Source organism: Oncorhynchus kisutch, linkage group LG10 (assembly GCF_002021735.2).
Source record: "Oncorhynchus kisutch isolate 150728-3 linkage group LG10, Okis_V2, whole genome shotgun sequence".
Lineage (NCBI taxonomy): Eukaryota > Metazoa > Chordata > Actinopteri > Salmoniformes > Salmonidae > Oncorhynchus > Oncorhynchus kisutch.
The window spans coordinates 27,794,387-27,814,054 of NC_034183.2; the positions used below are offsets into that span (position 1 = coordinate 27,794,387).

General features: G+C 44.8%; 2 protein-coding genes across 5 annotated transcripts in view; both read right to left on the reverse strand.

The window, feature by feature from the left end:
* Positions 1-9,837: 9,837 nt before the first annotated feature.
* Positions 9,838-12,971, reverse strand: pigc (phosphatidylinositol glycan anchor biosynthesis, class C). The gene is made up of 3 exons (XM_020492714.2): positions 12,867-12,971; positions 11,138-11,380; positions 9,838-10,935 (listed from the first exon to the last, which is right to left on the reverse strand). The coding sequence occupies exons 2-3, from the start codon at positions 11,375-11,377 to the stop codon at positions 10,234-10,236; spliced, it is 942 nt and encodes a 313-aa protein (XP_020348303.1). The 5' UTR covers positions 11,378-11,380; positions 12,867-12,971; the 3' UTR covers positions 9,838-10,233.
* A 1,566-nt stretch (positions 12,972-14,537) lies between these two features.
* Positions 14,538-19,668, reverse strand: part of LOC109897187 (SUN domain-containing ossification factor) — a 68,427-nt gene continuing 63,296 nt past the window's right edge. For 3 of the 4 annotated variants that reach the window (XM_031833432.1, XM_031833430.1, XM_031833433.1), the window contains 2 exons: positions 19,475-19,530; positions 14,538-18,637 (listed from right to left, as the gene is read on the reverse strand). In XM_031833432.1, the coding sequence (XP_031689292.1) occupies positions 18,161-18,637; positions 19,475-19,530 (533 nt within the window). In that variant the 3' untranslated portion in view covers positions 14,538-18,160. The remainder of the gene's footprint in view (positions 18,638-19,474; positions 19,531-19,668) is intronic. The other variant, XM_031833431.1, reaches the window with a different exon arrangement.

Consider the following 19,668-nt stretch of genomic DNA (forward strand, 5'->3'; position numbering starts at 1 on the left):
AGATTATTTCACATATAATTCACTGTATCACAATTCCAGTGGGTCAGATGTTTACATACACTATGTTGACTGTGCCTTTAAACAGCATGGAAAATTCCAGAAAATGATGTCATGGCTTTAGAAGTTTCTGATAGGCTAATGGACATCATTTGAGTCAATTGGAGGTGTACCTGTGTATGTATTTCAAGGCCTACCTTCAAACTCAGTGCCTCTTTGCTTGACATGGGAAAATCAAAAGAAATCAGCCAAGACTGAAAAATTGTAGACCTCCAGAAGTCTGGTTCATCATTGGGAGCAATTTCCAAATGCCTGAATGTACCACGTTCATCTGTAAAAACAATAGTATGCAAGTATAAACACCATGGGACCACGCAGCCGTCAATACCGCTCAGGAAGGAGATGCGTTCTGTCTCCTAGAGATGAACGTACTTTGGTGCGAAAAGTGCAAATCAATCTCAGAACAACAGCAAAGGACCTTGTGAAAATGCTGGAGGAAACAGGTACAAACATATCTATATCCACAGTAAAACGAGTCCTATATCGACCTGAAAGGTCATTCAGCAAGGAAGAAGCCACTGCTCCAAAACCGCCATAAAAAAGCCAGACCGGTTTGCAACTGCACATGGGGACAAAGATCCTACTTTTTGGAGAAACGTCCTCTGGTCTGATGAAACAAAAATAGAACTGTTTGGCCATAATGACCATCGTTATGTTTGGAGGAAAAAGGGGGAGGCTTGCAAGCCAAAGAACACCATCCCAACTGTGAAGCACAGGGGTGGCATCATCATGTTGTGGGGGTGCTTTGCTGCAGGAGTGACTGGTGCCCCTCACAAAATAGATGGCGTCATAAGGAAGGGAAATGATGTGGATATATTGAAGCAACATCTCAAGACATCAGTCAGGAAGTTAAAGCTTGGTTGCAAATGGGTCTTCCAAATGGACAATGACCCCAAGCATACTTCCAAAGTTGTGGCAAAATGGCTTAAGGACACCAGAGACTCTGGGTTCGCGTCCAGGCTCTGACATAACCGGCCGCAACCGGGAGGTCTGTGGGGCGACGCACAATTGGCCTAGTGTCGTCCGGGTTAGGGAGGGTTTGGCCGGTAGGGATATCCTTGTCTCATCGTGCACCAGCGACTCCTGTGGCGGGCCGGGTGCAGTGCGTGCTAACCAGGGTTGCCAGGTGCACGGTGTTTCCTCCGACACATTGGTGCGGCTGGCTTCCGGGTTGGATGCGCGCTGTGTTAAGAAGCAGTGCGACTTGGTTGGGTTGTGTATCGGAAGACGCATGACTTTCAACCTTCGTCTCTCCCGAGCCCGTACGGGAGTTGTATCGATGAGCAAGATAATAGCTACTAACAATTGGATACCACGAAATTGGGGAGAAAAGAAAAAAGAAAGAAATGGCTCAAGGACAACAAAGTCAAGGTATTGGAGTGGCAATCACAAAGCCCTGACCTCAATCCTATAGAAAATCTGTGGGCAGACCTGAAAAAGCGTGTGCGAGCAAGGAGGCCTATAAACCTGACTCAGTTACACAAGCTCTGTCAGGAGGAATGGGCCAAAATTCACCCGATTTATTGTGGGAAGCTTGTGGAAGGCAACCTGAAACATTTGACCCAAGTTAAACAATTTAAAGGCAATGCTACCAAATACTAATTGAGTGTATGTAAACTTCTGACCCACTGGGAATGTGATAAAATGGCTCTGGAGCAACGAACCGCCCTTGCTGTCTCTGCCTGGCCGGTTCCCCTCTTTCCACTGGGATTCTCTGCCTCTAACCCTATTACAGGGGCTGAGTCACTGGCTTGCTGGGGCTCTCTCATGCCGTCCCTGGAGGGGGTGCGTCACCTGAGTGGGTTGATTCACTGTTGTGGTCATCCTGTCTGGGTTGGCGCCCCCCCCCCCTTGGGTTGTGCCGTGGCGGAGATCTTTGTGGGCTATACTCAGCCTTGTCTCAGGATGGTAAGTTGGTGGTTGAAGATATCCCTCTAGTGGTGTGGGGGCTGTGCTTTGGCAAAGTGGGTGGGGTTATATCCTTCCTGTTTGGCCCTGTCCGGGGGTGTCCTCGGATGGGGCCACAGTGTCTCCTGACCCCTCCTGTCTCAGCCTCCAGTATTTATGCTGCAGTAGTTTATGTGTCGGGGGGCTGGGGTCAGTTTGTTATATCTGGAGTACTTCTCCTGTCCTATTCGGTGTCCTGTGTGAATCTAAGTGTGCGTTCTCTAATTCTCTCCTTCTCTCTTTCTTTCTCTCTCTCGGAGGACCTGAGCCCTAGGACCATGCCCCAGGACTACCTGACATGATGACTCCTTGCTGTCCCCAGTCCACCTGGCCATGCTGCTGCTCCAGTTTCAACTTCCACCTGACTGTGCTGCTGCTCTAGTTTCAACTGTTCTGCCTTATTATTATTCGACCATGCTGGTCATTTATGAACATTTGAACATCTTGGCCATGTTCTGTTATAATCTCCACCCGGCACAGCCAGAAGAGGACTGGCCACCCCACATAGCCTGGTTCCTCTCGAGGTTTCTTCCTAGGTATTGGCCTTTCTAGGGAGTTTTTCCTAGCCACCGTGCTTCTACACCTGCATTGCTTGCTGTTTGGGGTTTTAGGCTGGGTTTCTGTACAGCACTTTGAGATATCAGCTGATGTACGAAGGGCTATATAAATAAATTTGATTTGATTTGATTTGATAAAATAAATAAAAGCTGAAATGAATCATTCTCTCTACTATTATTCTGACATTTCAATTCTCAAAGTGGTGATCCTAAATAACCTAAGACAGGGAATTTTTACTAGGATTAAATGTCAGGAATTGTGAAAAACTGAGTTTAAATGTATTTGGCTAAGGTGTATGTGAACTTCCGACTTCAACTTGTATGTGAAATAAGACAAATATAAGCACCCACCTTATTATTATTGAAGTTCAACTTGATTTATTTGCTATTTGATGAAATTCTTTAATGCTGTGGTACTTCAAGCATGCACACAGGCACGCACACACACACAGCTAAACATTGGGCTGCAGAGAGAGAGGTTATTTGAGCTGGGGTGGGGGTCTGTTGGAAAATGTGTTTTTCATTTATTTCCTATCAACCCCAGTATACAGACCCTTTCTATTTCTCACCTCTCTCTCTCTCTCCATCTCAACCTCCCTTTCTCCTGGCATGGATTGTTTGACTGCTTTCCATGTTTCCTAATGTAATATCTTTCTCCCCGCTCTTCCACTTCTCTTCCTCCACTCATTCCTCCCCTGCTTTTGGGCTGTACATTTTTTTTCTACCCCCTAATTTCCTCTCCAACCATTATTTTGGGCCTCACCCATCATCCCTCTTTCCTTTTCAAGCCCCTACCTAACCCTCCCTCCATAACTCACACTCTTTTTCTCTACCTCTATCCCAGGAAAAGCACAAGCCCCTTTCTCTTATTTCACATCACAGGAACTCTGCCAGCACACACACACCACAAGATTCCTTTGTCTCTACAGGGATCTTTCCTGGTCAGTATTAGCAGGAATGCTCACTATTTCTCAACTGGATTTTCCTCCAGAGTGCACACTATGCTTTAGGAGATCTACGGTGTATTTTGTAAATCATTTATAGTACTGTAATACTTTAAAATACATCATTGTGTGTGTGTCCTGTATTAATGGTTTCTCCTCTCTGTCCCCCTTCAGGAGGCAACCCCCGGCTGTCCCCATGAAACCATTGCAATGACCCCCTCCCCTCAACACAACCCTGCCTCTTATAGGCTGTATGATGGAGTTGTCCTATCAATCAGATGGATTATTTCAACTAATTTCCCAATTCGTAGACCTATCCCCAAAGCACTTTTATTCCCAACATTCCAGACACTTTCATAGATCTGAAATGATTGGGTAGGTGTAATCAATGTGGTGATAATTCCTTTTAGTCTATCAGAGGGAAATGTGGAGCAATCACCATTTTTTAAATCTGTTATTTTACCAGGTAAGTTGACTGAGAACACATTCTCATTTGCAGCAACGACCTGGGGAATAGTTACAGGGGAGAGGAGGGGTATGAATGAGCCCAAACTGGGGATTATTAGGTGACCGTGATGGTTTGAGGGCCAGATTGGGAATTTAGCCAGGACACCGGGGTTAACACCCCTACTCTTACGATAAGTGCCATGGTATCTTTAATGACCTCAGAGAGTCAGGACACCCGTTTAACAGGACACCCGTTTAACGAAAGACAGCAACCTACACAGGGCAGTGTCCCCAATCACTGCCCTGGGGCATTGGGATATTTTTAGACCAGAGGAAAGAGTGCCTCCTACTGGCCCTCCAACACCACTTCCAGCAGCATCTGGTCTCCCATCCAGGACCAACCCCGCTTAGCTTCAGAAGCAAGCCAGCAGTGGTATGCAGGGTGGTATGCTGCTGGCAATATTGATAATTTCAACCCAATCCATTCAGGTGAAGGGCCATTCCAAACTCAAATATCCAGTTACCATTTTGCCTGAGACTTTTACACAGAGCTTGTCAATGTGCTGTCTCATCTGTATTTAACACGGTGTGGTTCGAGCCCTAAATGCTGATTGGCTGATAGCCGTGGTATATCAGACCTTACACCATGGGTATGACAAAACATGTATTTTTACCGCTCTAACTACGTTGGTAACCAGTTTATAATAGCAGTAAGACACTTTGGGGGTTTGTGGTATATGGCCAATATGCCACGGCTAAGGGCTGTATCCAGGCACTCCGCAATGCGTCGTGCATAAGAATAGCCCTTAGTCATGGTATACTGGCCATATACCACAACCCTACGTGTCTTATTGCTTATACAGAGCCCTCTCCTTACCTTCTCTCCATCTGTCTCCTTCCCTCTCAACTCCCCCAACCCACCAAAAATTCTGAAATGTCCATCCCCGAATTACAACATTTGCCATCAAGATAGAACTGCTAAAGGGGGTGGAATTGCAATCTACTGTAAAGTTCTGTCATACTATCCAGGTCTATGCCCAAACAGTTTGAGTTTCTACTTTTAAATATCCATCTCTCAAGAAATACAGTTGGGGAAAAAAGTATTTAGTCAGCCACCAATTGTGCAATTTCTCCCACTTAAAAAGATGAGAGAGACCTGTAATTTTCATCATAGGTACACTTCAACTATGACAGACAAAATGAGAAAAAGAATCCAGAAAATCACACTGTAGGATTTTTAATGAATTTATTTGCAAATTATGGTGGAAAATAAGTATTTGGTCAATAGCAAAAGTTTATCTCAATACTTATATACCCTTTGTTGGCAATGACAGAGGTCAAACGTTTTCTGTAAGTCTTCACACACTGTTGCTGGTATTTTGGCCCATTCCTCCATGCAGATCTCCTCTAGAGCAGTGATGTTTTGGGGCTGTTGCTGGGCAACACGGACTTTCAACTCCCTCCAAAGATTTTCTATGGGGTTGAGACCTGGAGACTGGCTAGGCCACTCCACGACCTTGAAATGCTTCTTATGAAGCCACTCCTTCGTTGCCCGGGTGGTGTGTTTGGGATCATTGTCATGCTGAAAGACCCAGCCACGTTTCATCTTCAATGCCCTTGCTGATGGAAGGAGGTTTTCACTCAATCTCACGATACATGGCCCCATTCATTCTTTCCTTTACACGGATCAATCGTCCTGGTCCCTTTGCAGAAAAACAGCCCCAAAGCATGATGTTTCCACCCCCATGCTTCACAGTAGGTATGGTGTTCTTTGGATGCAACTCAGCATTCTTTGTCCTCCAAACACGACGAGTTGAGTTTTTACCAAAAAGTTATATTTGGTTTCATCTGACCATATGACATTCTCCCAATCTTCTTCTGGATCATCCAAATGCTCTCTAGCAAACTTCAGATGGGCCTGGACATGTACTGGCTTAAGCAGGGGGACACATCTGGCACTGCAGGATTTGAGTCCCTGGCGGTGTAGTGTGTTACTGATGGTAGGCTTTGTTACTTTGGTCCCAGCTCTCTGTAGGTCATTCACTAGGTCCCCCCGTGTGGTTCTGGGATTTTTGCTCACCGTTCTTGTGATCATTTTGACCCCACGGGGTGAGATCTTACGTGGAGCCCCAGATCGAGGGAGATTATCAGTGGTCTTGTATGTCTTCCATTTCCTAATAATTGCTCCCACAGTTGATTTCTTTAAACCAAGCTGCTTACCTATTGCAGATTCAGTATTCCCAGCCTGGTGCAGGTCTACAATTTTGTTTCTGGTGTCCTTTGACAGCTCTTTGGTCTTGGCCATAGTGGAGTTTGGAGTGTGACTGTTTGAGGTTGTGGACAGGTGTCTTTTATACTGATAACAAGTTCAAACAGGTGCCATTAATACAGTTAACGAGTGGAGGACAGAGGAGCCTCTTAAAGAAGAAGTTACAGGTCTGTGAGAGCCAGAAATCTTGCTTGTTTGTAGGTGACCAAATACTTATTTTCCACCATAATTTGCAAATGAATTCATAAAAAATCTATGTGATTTTCTAGATCCCCCCCCCCCCCCCCCCCCCCCCGGACATCATATGTGAATGGATTGCCCCCCCACCTATTGTCAGAGTTTGTACTGCTAGGTGACCTAAATTGGGATATGCTTAACACCCCGGCCGTCCTACAATCTAAGCTAGATGCCCTCAATCTCAGACAAATGATCAAGGAACCTACCAGGTACAACAACAAATCCGTAAACATGGGGACCCTCATAACATATCATCCTGACCAACTTGCTCTCTAAATTCACCTCTGCTGTTTTTAACCAGGATCTCATTTCCTGCGTCCGTGGTCAAACGACCACCCCTCATCACTGTCAAACGGTCTCTAAAACACTTCTGCGAGCAAGCCTTTCTAATCGACCGAGCCCGGGTATCCTGGAAGGATATTGACCTCATTCTGTCATTAGAGGATGCCTGGTTGTTCTTTGAAAGTGCTTGCCTCACCATCTTAAATAAGCATGCTCCTTTCAAAAAATTTAGAACTAAGAACAGATATAGCCCTTGGTTCACTCCAGACGTGACTGCCCTTGACTAGCACAAAAACATCCTGTGGCGTACTGCACTGGCATCGAAATAGTCCCCGCGATATGTAACTTTTCATGGAAGTCAGGAACCAACATACACAGTCAGTTAGGAAAGCAAAGGCTAGCTTTTTTTAAACAGAAATTTGCATCCTGCAGCACTAATTCCAAAAAGTTTTGGGACACTGTAAAGAGAATAAGAGCACCTCCTCCCAGCTGCCCACTGCACTGAGACTAGGAAACACTGTCACCACCGATAAATCCACAATAATTGAGAATTTCAATAAGCATTTCTCTACAGCTGGCCATGCTTTCCACCTGGCTACCCCAAACCCGGCCAACAGCTCTTCACCCCCCGCAGCAACTGACCCAAGCCCCCCCGCTTCTCCTTCACCCAAATCCAGACAGCTGAAGGGAAATTATGTGGATATATTGATGCAACATCTCAAGACATCAGTCAGGAAGTTAAAGCTTGGTCGTAAATGGGTCTTCCCATTTGACCTAAAGCATACTTCCAAAGTTGTAGCAAAATGGCTTAAGGACAACGAAGTCAAGGTATTGGAGTGGCCATCACCAAGCCCTGACGCAAGCCTATCGAATATTTGTGGGCAGAACTGAAAAAGCGTGTGCGAGCAAGGAGGCCTACAAACCTGACTCATTTACACCAGCTCTGTCAGGAGGAATGGGCCAAAATTCACCCAATTTATTGTGGGAAGCTTGTGGAAGGCTACCTGAAACATTTGACCCAAGTTAAACGATTTAAAGGCAATGCTACCAAATACTAATTGAGCTGAAAATAAATTATTATCTCTACTATTATTGACATTTCACATTAATTCTTAAAATAAAGTGGTGATCCTAACTGACCTAAGACAGGGAATTTGTAATCTGATTAAATGCCAGGAATTGTGAAAAACTAAGTTTAAATGTATTTGACTAAGGTGTATGTAAACTTCCGACTTCAACCGTACATAATACCTCAACTAACTGGTACCCCCTGTATATAGCCTCGCGACTGTTATTTTACTGCTGCTCTTTAACTATTTGTTATTTTTTACTTAAGAAAAATAAGTGTTAACTTCATTGTTGATTAAAGGCTTGTAAGTAAGCATTTCACTATAAGGTCTACACCTGTTGTATTCGGCACATGTGACAAAATCTGATTTGAAATTGCCTGAGGAAATAGAGGTAGACTAGGGAAGTGCCTAGGGGGAGAAAGAGACAATCCACTCAGCTGAACTCAGTCAAGAATCAAGTGCTAACAGTCAGTATCTGGATAATGTGTAAAATGCTTTGCTTTAAAGCAGTATCCAAATCCATAGGATGTAGTGATCACAATATAATAGCCATATTTAGGAAAACCAAAGTTCCAAAGGCTGGGCCTAATAGTGTATAAGAGGTAATACAATACGTGCAGCTTTTGACATTGTCGATCATAGTCTGCCGATGGAAAAACATGTGTTATGGCTTTACACCCCCTGCTATAATGTGGATAAAGAGTTACTTGTCTAACAGAACACAGAGGGTGTTCTTTAATGGAAGCTTCTCAAATAAAATCCAGTTAGAATCAGGAATTCCCCAGGGTAGCTGTTTAGGCCCCAAGCTTTTTTCAATTTTTACTATACGACATGCCACTGACTTTGAGCAAAGCCAGAATGTCTATGTATGCGGATGACTCAACACTATACACATCAGCTACTACAGTGGCTGAAATAACTGCAACACTCAACAAAGAGCTGCAGTTAGTTTCAGAGTGGGTGGCAAGGAATAAGTTAGCTCTAAATATCTCTAAAACTAAAAGCATTGTATTAGGAACAAAAGACTCACTAAACCCTAAACCCCAACTAAATATTGTAATAAATAATGTGGAAATTCAGCAAGTAGACACTGACTAAACTGCTTTGAGTAACCCTAGATTTTAAACTGTCATGGTCAAAACATTGATGCAGTAGAAGCTAAGATGGGGAGAAGTCTGTCTATAATAAAGCGATGCGCTGCCTTTTTAACAACACTATCAACAAGGCAGGTCCTACAGTACACACAGTACTACATAGAGCCATGACTACATGGAACTTTATTCCACATCAAGTAACTGACTCAACCAGTAAAATTAGATTTAAAAAACAGATTTAAAGAAATTCCTTAAGGAACAGCACTGGACTGTGAAGCAACACAAACATAGGCACAGTCACATGCATATACACACACTATACATACACATGGATTTAGTACTGTAGATATGAGGTAGTGGTGGAATAGGGGCCTGAGGGCACAGTGTGTTGTGAAATCTGTGAATGTATTGTAATGTTTAAAAAAAAAAAAATAATAGAAATTGCCTTAATGTTGCTGGACCCCAAGATGAGTAGCTGCTGGGGATCCATACTAAATACAAATAAATACAAAACTCACCATGGAGCCACAAGACCGACCGCAGTACCAACCACGTCAGGCCCCTGAAAGGGGATGCTGACATCAAGTGGATTTAGTACGGTACTGCATACATGTAGCTCGTGTTTCCCAACGCCAGCCTCCAGTACCCCCCAACAGTACACATTTTTGTTGTAGCCGTGGACAAGCACACCTGATTCAACTAATCATCAAGCCGTGAAGGAGTTGAATCAGGCGAGTTTGTCTGGACCTACAACAAAAATATGTGCTTTTTGGGGTACTGGAGGACTGGAGTTAGGAGATAAACAGCAACAGGTCAACTTTTTTGTTGTTGAGTTTATGCATGCATGACTTGAAAGTTTCCCCACTTGTGAAGCTGAATGGGTTTAATCAAATAATTTCCACTTACCAATAACAGGAATAAATATAGCTAATATAATCATAAACAAAATAACTTTATTTTTCCAAAACTGCATTTAACACCTGACCGTACAACAAAGGTTAAAGTCATTACAGGTTGAATACTTCCTATTTCATTCAACATGGTCACAATCTACCATGCCTCAGAGCCCTTGGTTACTAGACACACGTTTAGAAGTTGTATAAAAGTGGTGGAGTCTGAGCAAAGCGTCTACAGTAGGCAGCAAAGCGCTTCAGTTCCCTGCTGAGAAACCCTATTGTTCTGTTAAAATAGGAGCAACAGCTTTCTATAAGGTGTTTTCAAGGTTGCCACTCGTCCTACCAGTCTGGTACTGGTAAACATACCCTTACCGTCCTCAGTGGATAACGGTGTGTGTGGCTTGGCCCCCCAATCCTCCTCCTCCTTTATCCATCAATGTAGAAAGTGTGTTAGATCCTCTTGTATCTCGGCTTCATCCCAGGGTCCCTGGATGTTATCTTTGTCACTCTGCAGTCGGATCAACAGCAGAGGACACAGCAGGGTCACAGTCCCCAACAGTGCAGCCAACAGCACAGCCCCCCCAGGCCACAGAGAACCCAGCCCCCCCACCCCACACACACCCACCAGCACACACACACACCCAAACACCCACGGGGCACAATCTCTCAGCCGCTGCAGCAGGCAAGGCCATAGTGCAAACACTAACAGGGCCCAGCAGAGCATGGTGAAGGTATGAAGGGAGGAGGGAGAGGAGGAAGAGTCCAGGCCACCGGAGGTGTGCAGGTCCCCGGGGAGACGCGAGGCCAGGCAGACAGAGGCGAACAGGGCAGCGTTGAGAGAGAGGCTCCCAGGGGGAGAAGGTTGGGCGTAGGGGAAGGCCACCAGGTGGGCCAGCAGCATCAGGGCTGTCATGGCGTACACCGTGTCTGTACAAACTGACTCTGTTAAAGTCCTGAGGACAGGAGAGAACCCAAAAGTGAAGGAGAGGAAGATAGAGGCACTCTGCAGGTCAGACCAACGTGTACGGTGGTGGTTGTCTGAATCTCCCCGCGGAGCCAGTGCTTGGTAGAGTCCATAGCCCAGCAGGGCACAGAGCAGGCCAGTCCACAGCAGCGTGGAAGGGGAGAGCAGGCCCTGGAGGGAGAAGAGAGGGGTTAGACTTTATAGAACTGTTTAAAACTGTGTTTAAAACTGAATGACAATGTATTCCCCAATAAAGTGCACAACTTTTGACTAGAGCCCTAGCTATGTGAGTAACACAATATTGCCCTGGTAAAAACATTACTGCACTGTGGAGAATATGGTGTCATTAGAGCTTCACCCTAAGGTCTCTTACCTGCTCCATGTACAACCAGAGAGTGAGGAAAAGAGCCACACAGGAGATCTGCTGAGCCACCAGTCCTGCCTCCTGCACCACGGCCCAGTAGCGATACTGGCGGAGGCCCTCGTTCCTCCTGAGCTCCTCCAGGAAGCGGCGGTCCACATAGTTATCAGGGAAGGGTTGACGCTCCCATAGAACTTTCCTCCAGGGCACTGCTGGGCCTGGGGCTGCCCCTGACCCACTGTCTGCCCCCATCAACTGGACACAAACACCAAAACCATAGGCAAATTATGAAACACATAGATCACATAGCTTGACGCAAATCTCATTCCAAATTGATGGGCATTAATATGGAGTTGGTCCTCCCTTTGCTGCCATAACAGCATCCACTCTTCTGGGAAGGCTTTCCACTAGTAGTTGGAACATTGCTGTGGAGACTTGCTTCCGTCCAGCCACAAGAGCATTAGTGAGGTTGGGAACTGATGTTGGGCAATTAGGACTGGCTCGCAGTCGGCGTTACAATTCATCCCAAAGGTGTTAGATGGGGTTGAGGTCAGGGCTCTGTGCAGACCAGGCAGGTTCTTCCACACCGATCTCGACAAACCTTTTCTGTATGGACCTCGCTTTGTGCACGGGGGCATTGTCATGCTGAAACAGGAACGGGCCTTTCCCAAACTGTTGCCACAAAGTTAGAAGCACAGAATTGTCCAGAATGTTATTGTATGCTGTAGCATTAAGATTTGCCTTCACTGGAACAAAAGGGCCTTGCCCAAACCATGAAAAACAGACCCAGACCATTATTCCTCCTCCACCAAACTTTACAGTTGGCACTATGTATTGGGGCAGGTAGCATTTTCCTGGCATCTGCCAAATGACAGATTCATCAGTCAGATGATGAAGCGTGATCGCTCCAGAGAATGCGTTTCCACTGCTCCAGAGTCCAATGGCGGCGAACTTTACACCACTCAAGCCGACTCTTGGCATTACGCATGGCGAGCTTAGGCTTGTGTGCGGCAGCTCGGCCACGGAAACCTATTTCATGAAGCTCACGACGAACAGTTACAGTTACGAACAGTTACTGTGATGACGTTGATTTCAGGGGCAATTTTAAACAAACATTTTTTGTTGGAAAGGTGGCATCCTATGACGGTGCCAAGTTGAACGTCACTGAGCTCTTATGTAAGGCCATTCTACTGCCAATGTTTGTCTATGGAGATTGCATGGCTTTGTGCTCGATTTTATACACCTGTCAGAAACGGGTGTGGCTGAAATAGCCAAATCCAGTCATTTGAAGGGGTGTGTTCGACAGGATGAAAACTGGTAATGTATCATGGGGTAAATCGTGACTGACTGATCTACATATAATGAGTTATTTATGGAAGGTGATTTGTAGATCAGTCAGTCGGCAGTCGCCCGCAATGTCGTACAAGCCAACTATGATATCCATTACATATTGTGTCTTTCATCTGTCAAAACAAACTAATTATAGACATGGGTAGAGAAATTGGTGCCAACGTTTCAGAACAAAACATTATCAAATAATTTATGACAAGCACTGCCAGGCTTGTCTTGAAAGCGGATTATGGCTGTTAGCTTGCCAGCTAAAGCGGCTAACGTAGCCTGCTAAACTCTGATATTATTGCTACTAGTTGTCATTCAACAGAACCATCCTGAAAATATAGCACAAACCCTGTTACATTTTCGTTAAAACTACTTATTTCGGTAAGAGATGTTCTGATTTTACCTGCAAGGGACTAAAGTGGACAGCTCTGAAGCAGGCAAGAACACGAAGTACTTCCGGGTTACGGATTTTTTGGAATCCTTCAGAATAAGAGTTCCGTCCTGTATACTTTGTAAATCACCGAATACAACAGGTGTGGTAGACCTTACATTGAAATGCTTACGTACAAGCCCTTAACCAACAATGCAGTTTGAAGAAAATACCTAAAAGTAAGAGATAAGAATAACAAATAATTAAAGAGCAGTAGAAAATAATAGCGGGGCTATATACGGGGTTACAGGTACAGAGTCAATGTGCGGCGGCACCAGTGTCGAGTTAATTGAGGTAATATGTACATGTAGTTAGAGTTATTCAAGTGACTATGCATAGATAAGAGAGAGTAGCAGCAGCGTAAAAGGGGGGCAATGCAAATAGTCTGGGTAGCCATTTGATTAGATGTTCAGGAGTCTTATGGATTGGGGGTAGAAGCTGTTCAGAAGCCTCTTGGACCTGGACTTGGCGCTCCGGTACCGCTTGCCGTGCGGTAGCAGAGAGAACAGTCTATGACTAGGGTGGCTGGAGTCTTTGACAATTTTGAGGTCCTTCCTCTGACACCGCCTGGTATAGAGGTCCTGGATGGCAGGAAGCTTGGCCCAGTGATCTACTGGGCCGTATGAATTTAACATAAGGGAGAAAATGACGGACAATGTGCAATATTAGATATATACTATTTATCATAAAAATAATACGCGTATTTCTATGAAATCTGATTTATACATTTTTTAAAGCCTGAATGGGCAATGTTTTTTGTGTGTACACCTATGATTTATTGCACCATACATTTTTCTGTACATTGTCTCGCAGTAAAAAGGGTGTCCGTTGCTGCTCATTTTACAGCCTTTTAAAGTGTGGCCAATCAACTTGAATTCATAATACTCTATGCACTATGCACAAGGACTCCTTTGAACAATTTCCACTGACATTTTACCAAAACACATTTACTTGAACAGTGCAGATGCAAAGTTTGGTAACAGACTGATGGCACAAACAGTCTAAACCATCATTCTGTTACCAAATTTTGCATCAGTGGAAATGTTTAAATGTATTCCTTGTGCAGTTTTTTTTTAATATTTAACTTTGCAATCAGTTGTTTTTGTTTCACATGCATTTTAATGTGAAAAATCTGTCTGTTATCACTCCATTACTGTGGAATTTCCCATGTATTTTCTTCCCAGTCCCTTTCTGAACCATTTCCTCTTTTTCCCCTCTCATCCATCCCCATGTATCCCCTCTGAGGTTGCATCCTCTGTGTATAGCTAATGTCTCCAGTCCGATGGTGGAACAGTGCAGAGGGATACAACCTCTGAGCCCCTCCAGAATACAACAGTCAGCTCCTCCTGAAGGTTATTTTTGGCCCAAATCCAAAAGACATGTTGGTCAAACAAGTAGGATTATTTAATTTACACACCAATAGGCCTTATGTATTTGTAAAAGCAGGATTTGATCAATTATTTCCTAGCTGTTAACAGTTCATGTTTTGTAGTGCGTGTGCGGATCACTGTTTCACCAGAAGATGGCGAAGTGATGCTACACAGCAGGAGTCTGTAGAGAAGAAATAAGGCTCTGATCCTAGATCTATGCAACCTTTACCTAGGAGCAGTCACATGAACAAATGCAGACTCCAAAACAGTCAAGTGAAAGACAAAAGGTTTTATTTAGAAATTCACAGTTTCTAATGGCACTACATCTTTGTAGTTACACTCACGCTCCTGTTGCACAATACTATGCAGCTCTTCCTCAGAGTACTCACAGTGAGAGAGAAGAGGGGAAAAAGGAGGCATGGACAGAAACCACTTGAGACAGGGTTTAGTGTAGAAAAACAAAAAGGCATGAAGGTAGTAATAATAACAGTGCACACTGAGCCCCAGGGGTCACCAAGGACCTCCAGTCACTGTTAAATTAGGGCTTTGCAGAGTCTCTCTCACATGCATGTTAAGAGAAAACACTCTCACAGTGAAACAAACACTCACAGTGAAACACTTCCTTGCATGCATGCATACACACAAGTATAATATCATACACGTTCAAAAAAGGAAGCAAAACAAAGAGGGTCATGATTAGCTGGGTATGGAACACTTCTTCAGATAAAGTTTTGCATACCAAACCCTTTCCCAACATTCCCTTTATTAAAGTCATCCTCTGAAAACCACTACCTGCCTATGAGGTGGGGTGAATGTACAGTAATGAACAACAAAATGAATGAATGACAGCTAGTAAGGAAAGTAGAGGTGGCCAGTTAAAGGAGCCATTCATGGTAAAGGGAAGAGAAGTGGTTCAATTAAAAGAACTCTTGCCACAGTGTCTGAACCCTGACCTGTGTAGGGGTTAGAGGTCAGGGTGTAGAGAGGGTAGAGTAGGGGACCTGGGAGGCTGGTCTGTAGCAGTAAACTATAGAGGGAGTGAGTAGTGTTTATTTGGTTTGTGGTATTCTAGTGTCTCTTTCTCAGTTAGTCAACAACCAACCCAACTCAGAGGCCATCAGATCACACCCACACTATACACAGGCCAACTACACAGATATATAGTACACAGAGATGGGATTTTTCACATTTTCCCCTTTGCCGTGCCAATCACATCCTTGCAGACACAGAACCAATGACTTCAAACATTTCTTCTCTTTTAACGGCATCTTCCCAAAGTACTCTGAACAACTAAGGAAGCAGATCCACACCCTCTGATTTGTGAGGTGTGGCTGGTTCATATGGAATATTATTCTGTCTTATACAATCCAGCAACAGTTATTAGTGGGGCTGATATGGTTTACAGCCCTCCGTACCCTGATAGAGGTCTAGTTAAGAGAGGTTTGTGTGTGTGTGTGTGTGTGTGTGTGAGAGAGACAGTGGAGGTGACTCAAAACCACAGAAATATAAAAAGGTGGACACCTTGTTGTCTCTATATCTTTGTAAAAACAAATATTGGTCACAAAAGAAGTGAACATCTGAGCCAATGCGTTAAATAGTGTGTCGGGCAGCCAGTGGAAAAATCACACAGTATGCAACAGTACCATGGTATGTATGTACGTCAGAGGCTGGTGGGAGGAGCTATAGGAGGATGGGCTCTTTGTAATGGCTGGAATTTAATAAATGGAATGAGTCAAATGTGGTTTCTTTGTGTTTGCTACCATTCCATTAATTCCATTTAATGGTGGGAGGAGCCATTATTTGACCCACTAGGCTAACTTGGGCGGTAGGTAGCCTAGTGAGCGTTGTACTAGTAACCGAAAGGTTGAAAGATGGAATCCCTGAGCTGTTCTGCCCCTAAACAAGGCAGTTAACCCACTGTTCCTAGAGCATAATTGAAAATAAGAATTTGTTCTTAACTGACTTGCCTAGTTAAATCAAATATGTTTGTTTTTTTGCCATTACAACGAGCCAGTCTTCCTATAGCTCCTCCCACCAGCCTCCTCTGATGTACCTGTACCTTTGTGTGTATATGTGTTTTCATTGAAACCATTATTATTGTCTGTACCGTGTGTGTGCCCCTGGGCTACAGTATGTGGGGTTTGCTGTGAGGCCAGGACATAAATAGATAAATAAAACTGACCTCACAGAGTCCTCAATAGGACCTCAGGGGATCTGCTCTCAAAGTGAAGTTAACCCTAGACACTGTTCTAAGATCAGTATGGCATTGTTGATTCAAATGGTGAACATGAGGAATTGGGGGAGGGAAAGCTGATCTTAGATTAGTAACTAAAGGCAACTTCTACTCACAAAGCTGTGACATCTTCAGACTGAACTGTTCCCAACAACTAGAATATCACACAACACTCAGTTCTCAGCATGGCTCATAAACAGCTCAATATAAAAACACAACCCAACTGACTGACTGGGTTCTGGCTGCAGAGACTACCTGCCACAATGTGCAAAAACAACCAGCCTATAAAAAGTCCAGCAGCTAAGCCTCAAATTTGAGGGGAATTGTTGATTTTGTGATAAGAACACCACATTTCACACACAGCTAGAAGTCCCAAGAAGTGTGTTTTTTAAATATATTTTTTAGCTATAATGCCATCACAGATGTTTCGTATTACCACCCTGGCAGCATTTCCAAAATGGCCACCAACCAGCCCCATGGAGCCATATTGGACAGGAGTTACATGGCCATATCTCCATAAATAATAGGTACATAAAGCCCAATTGATGACTTAAAATGTTTGTGGGGGTCTGTAGAACACAATAGAATGGACCAAGTATACCAGTTAGATGTGATCTTTAAAATGGAATATACTTCATCCTAATTTTCTGTATTTTAACAGTACAAGATCCCTTTTGTGTGTGTTTGTTAATATGTGTGTGTGTGTGTGTGTGTGTGTGTGTGTGTGTGTGTGTATGTATTTTGGGCCCAGCCCATACAACTTTCAGAGGTCTTACTGGAGAGACAAGCTGCTATGTAAACTAGTTCAATAGTTAGAGCTTCTTCCTTAGTATCACAGCTGGATAAACATGGCTAAGCTGCTAGAGACACAGAGACATGAACACACACAGTGTATCTTCATTCAGCTCTGCTGGTTGTGTTAGGTTAGACTGCCTGAGAGGGCGAGACAGAGGGCCTGCTGTGGTGTGAAGGGTTAACACCCCAGTCCCATATGAACAACAACTGCAGTAGTGTTCGCTAGCTCTGAACACTACACAGAGAATGAACAGAATGTGGAAATGGAGGACAGGAGAAAGGAGGGAGGGATGGGTTAGAGAAGTAACTAGTCCTGCTGCACAGTTCTCTCATTGCGACACATTTCATCCTTAGAGCTTCATACTCTACTTTCACAGGCCCCAGGAGAGGCAGGGGGCTCCGGTAGGAGCTCTACCCAGCCAGCCCTTCTCCTCTCTGGGTACAGGGCTGCAGTACAAGTCCCTGACGCCTAGGTCTTATGGAGCAATGTGCTTGTCCAGTAGAAACAGGTCACATGTTTGAATGTCTGTTTTCTTATAACACTCCAAAGCATTACAGTTTTGCTCTCTGAAAAGAAAAAGAACAATACTTTGAATTTATTATTTTTTTCCATTGGTGAAAGCTTTCGAATGGACAGTAAAGGCACATGACCGTTAAATGGTCTCTGATTGGTGGGGAGGGTGGCTGTTGATGGGCAACTAATGTCATGGTTTCCGAGTTACACTGTAGGCCAGGGTGCTCATGGGAGAAGTGGTTCAGAGATGTGGCCATTTTGGGGCGAGACCACACCCCTTCACACCTCCCTAACCAAGTCTGCTACCAGGGTGCGTGTGTGTGTGTCTGAGTCAGTCTGAAGTGTGCGTTTGTGATTAGACATGTCCTGTGACGGCCGTGGGGCCAATAGTCCCCACGCTGATCTTCTTGTTTCCCTTGATCAGCTGCTGCAGGCTGGGCAGAGAGTTCATAGCCCCCCCTGTCTGTCTGGAGGATAACTGCAGCTCCACTTGACGAGACCTCTGACGCTTCGCTGACCTCTTCTTAGAGGGAGGGAGGGAGGGGAGGCAGAGCGGGACGGGGATGGCAGCATGGCCGTTAAACATGCACGGGGTGGAGGAGAGTGGCGGGCCATGGCTGATGTAGGACTCCTCAGAGTGGGTGGAAGAGCTGACGCTGCTGCTCTCTGAGGGGACGTGGAGCTCCTTACAGGAGATGTCTTCTAAAATTGGTGGTGGGGGGGGTGGGGGTGGGGGAATCACAGAGTGGGGGATGCCGTTGCATTCGAGTGCCCCGTCAGCCCCTGGGGAAGAGGGAGCTGATAATGCTGCCTTCAGTTTACATCGTTTCTTCTGGAGAGGGAGGGAGGGAGGGAGAGATGGATAAATAAAGAGTACAGGGCAAACGACAGATGTAAAAAAACATGTTAAGTCATGTTAACCACCTCTATACCAGACACATGGCACAGTTACAACCAAACTACACAGACACCAAGCTCTCAAAGATGGTGTCTAAATATTTTGATCCAGTACTGTGCGAGACACAAACAGGACAGCACAAGGCAGGGGAAGGCAGGGACAGTGGGGAGAATGGCATTAAAAAGGATAGGGTGCTGACCAAACCTGAGCAAAGCCATGTTATGCATGTTATACAGCTTAAGTCTGGGTTGTGGATAAAAACAGGATGTCAGCTATTGGTGGCTTACAACGTTTAAACCACTGCCCAATCCTGCCCTGTGCATGCTCCTACATCACCCCCTAACAGTCCAGCTCCATTGTCAGCAGAGAAATGGTTAACTCGACCAAATCCACAGAAACGGCCTGTAATCACAGATCTAGGATCAGCTTAACTCTCCCCAGACCCTAACCTTAACCATTAGGATGGGAGAACGCTAAACTAACCTTAGATCAGAGTCTAGGGCAGCGTTTCCCAAACTTGGTCCTCCGGAACGTTTTGGTTTTTGCCCTTACACTACACAGCTGATTCAAAGCTTGATGGTCATTTAAATCAGCTGTAAAGGGCAAAAACCAAAACATGCACACATTGGGGTCCCGAGGACCGAATTTGGGAAACCCTGGTCTGGGGGCAAATTCACCTTACTCCACTGAGACCATAAGCAAACAAGATGGCCGCGGGGGCCACCATACAACAGCAGTAGCAGACGGAGAGGAGAGCAGGGGACACTGTACCTTTTTCTCTGGTGAGAACCTTAAAGGTTCAACAATGTATAGGTCGTCGGTGCCTACTGAACAGGGAGAGAACAGGGCCATGTTAATGATGGGATGGCATACAGGAACACGCATGACACAAGCAGCATGACACCACATTGCAAGTAGTACTACTGATTACTATTAAAGTAATGTTACACAACCTTTTTATACTA

Coding starts and splice junctions, on each gene's coding strand:
- pigc (XM_020492714.2), bottom strand. CDS start 11,377: ATGGGGGCAGACAGTGGGTCAGGGGCAGCCCCAGGCCCAGCAGTGCCC. Junction 10,936..11,137: donor TCTGGTTGTACATGGAGCAG/GTAAGAGACCTT, acceptor TTCTCCCTCCAG/GGCCTGCTCTCCCCTTCCAC.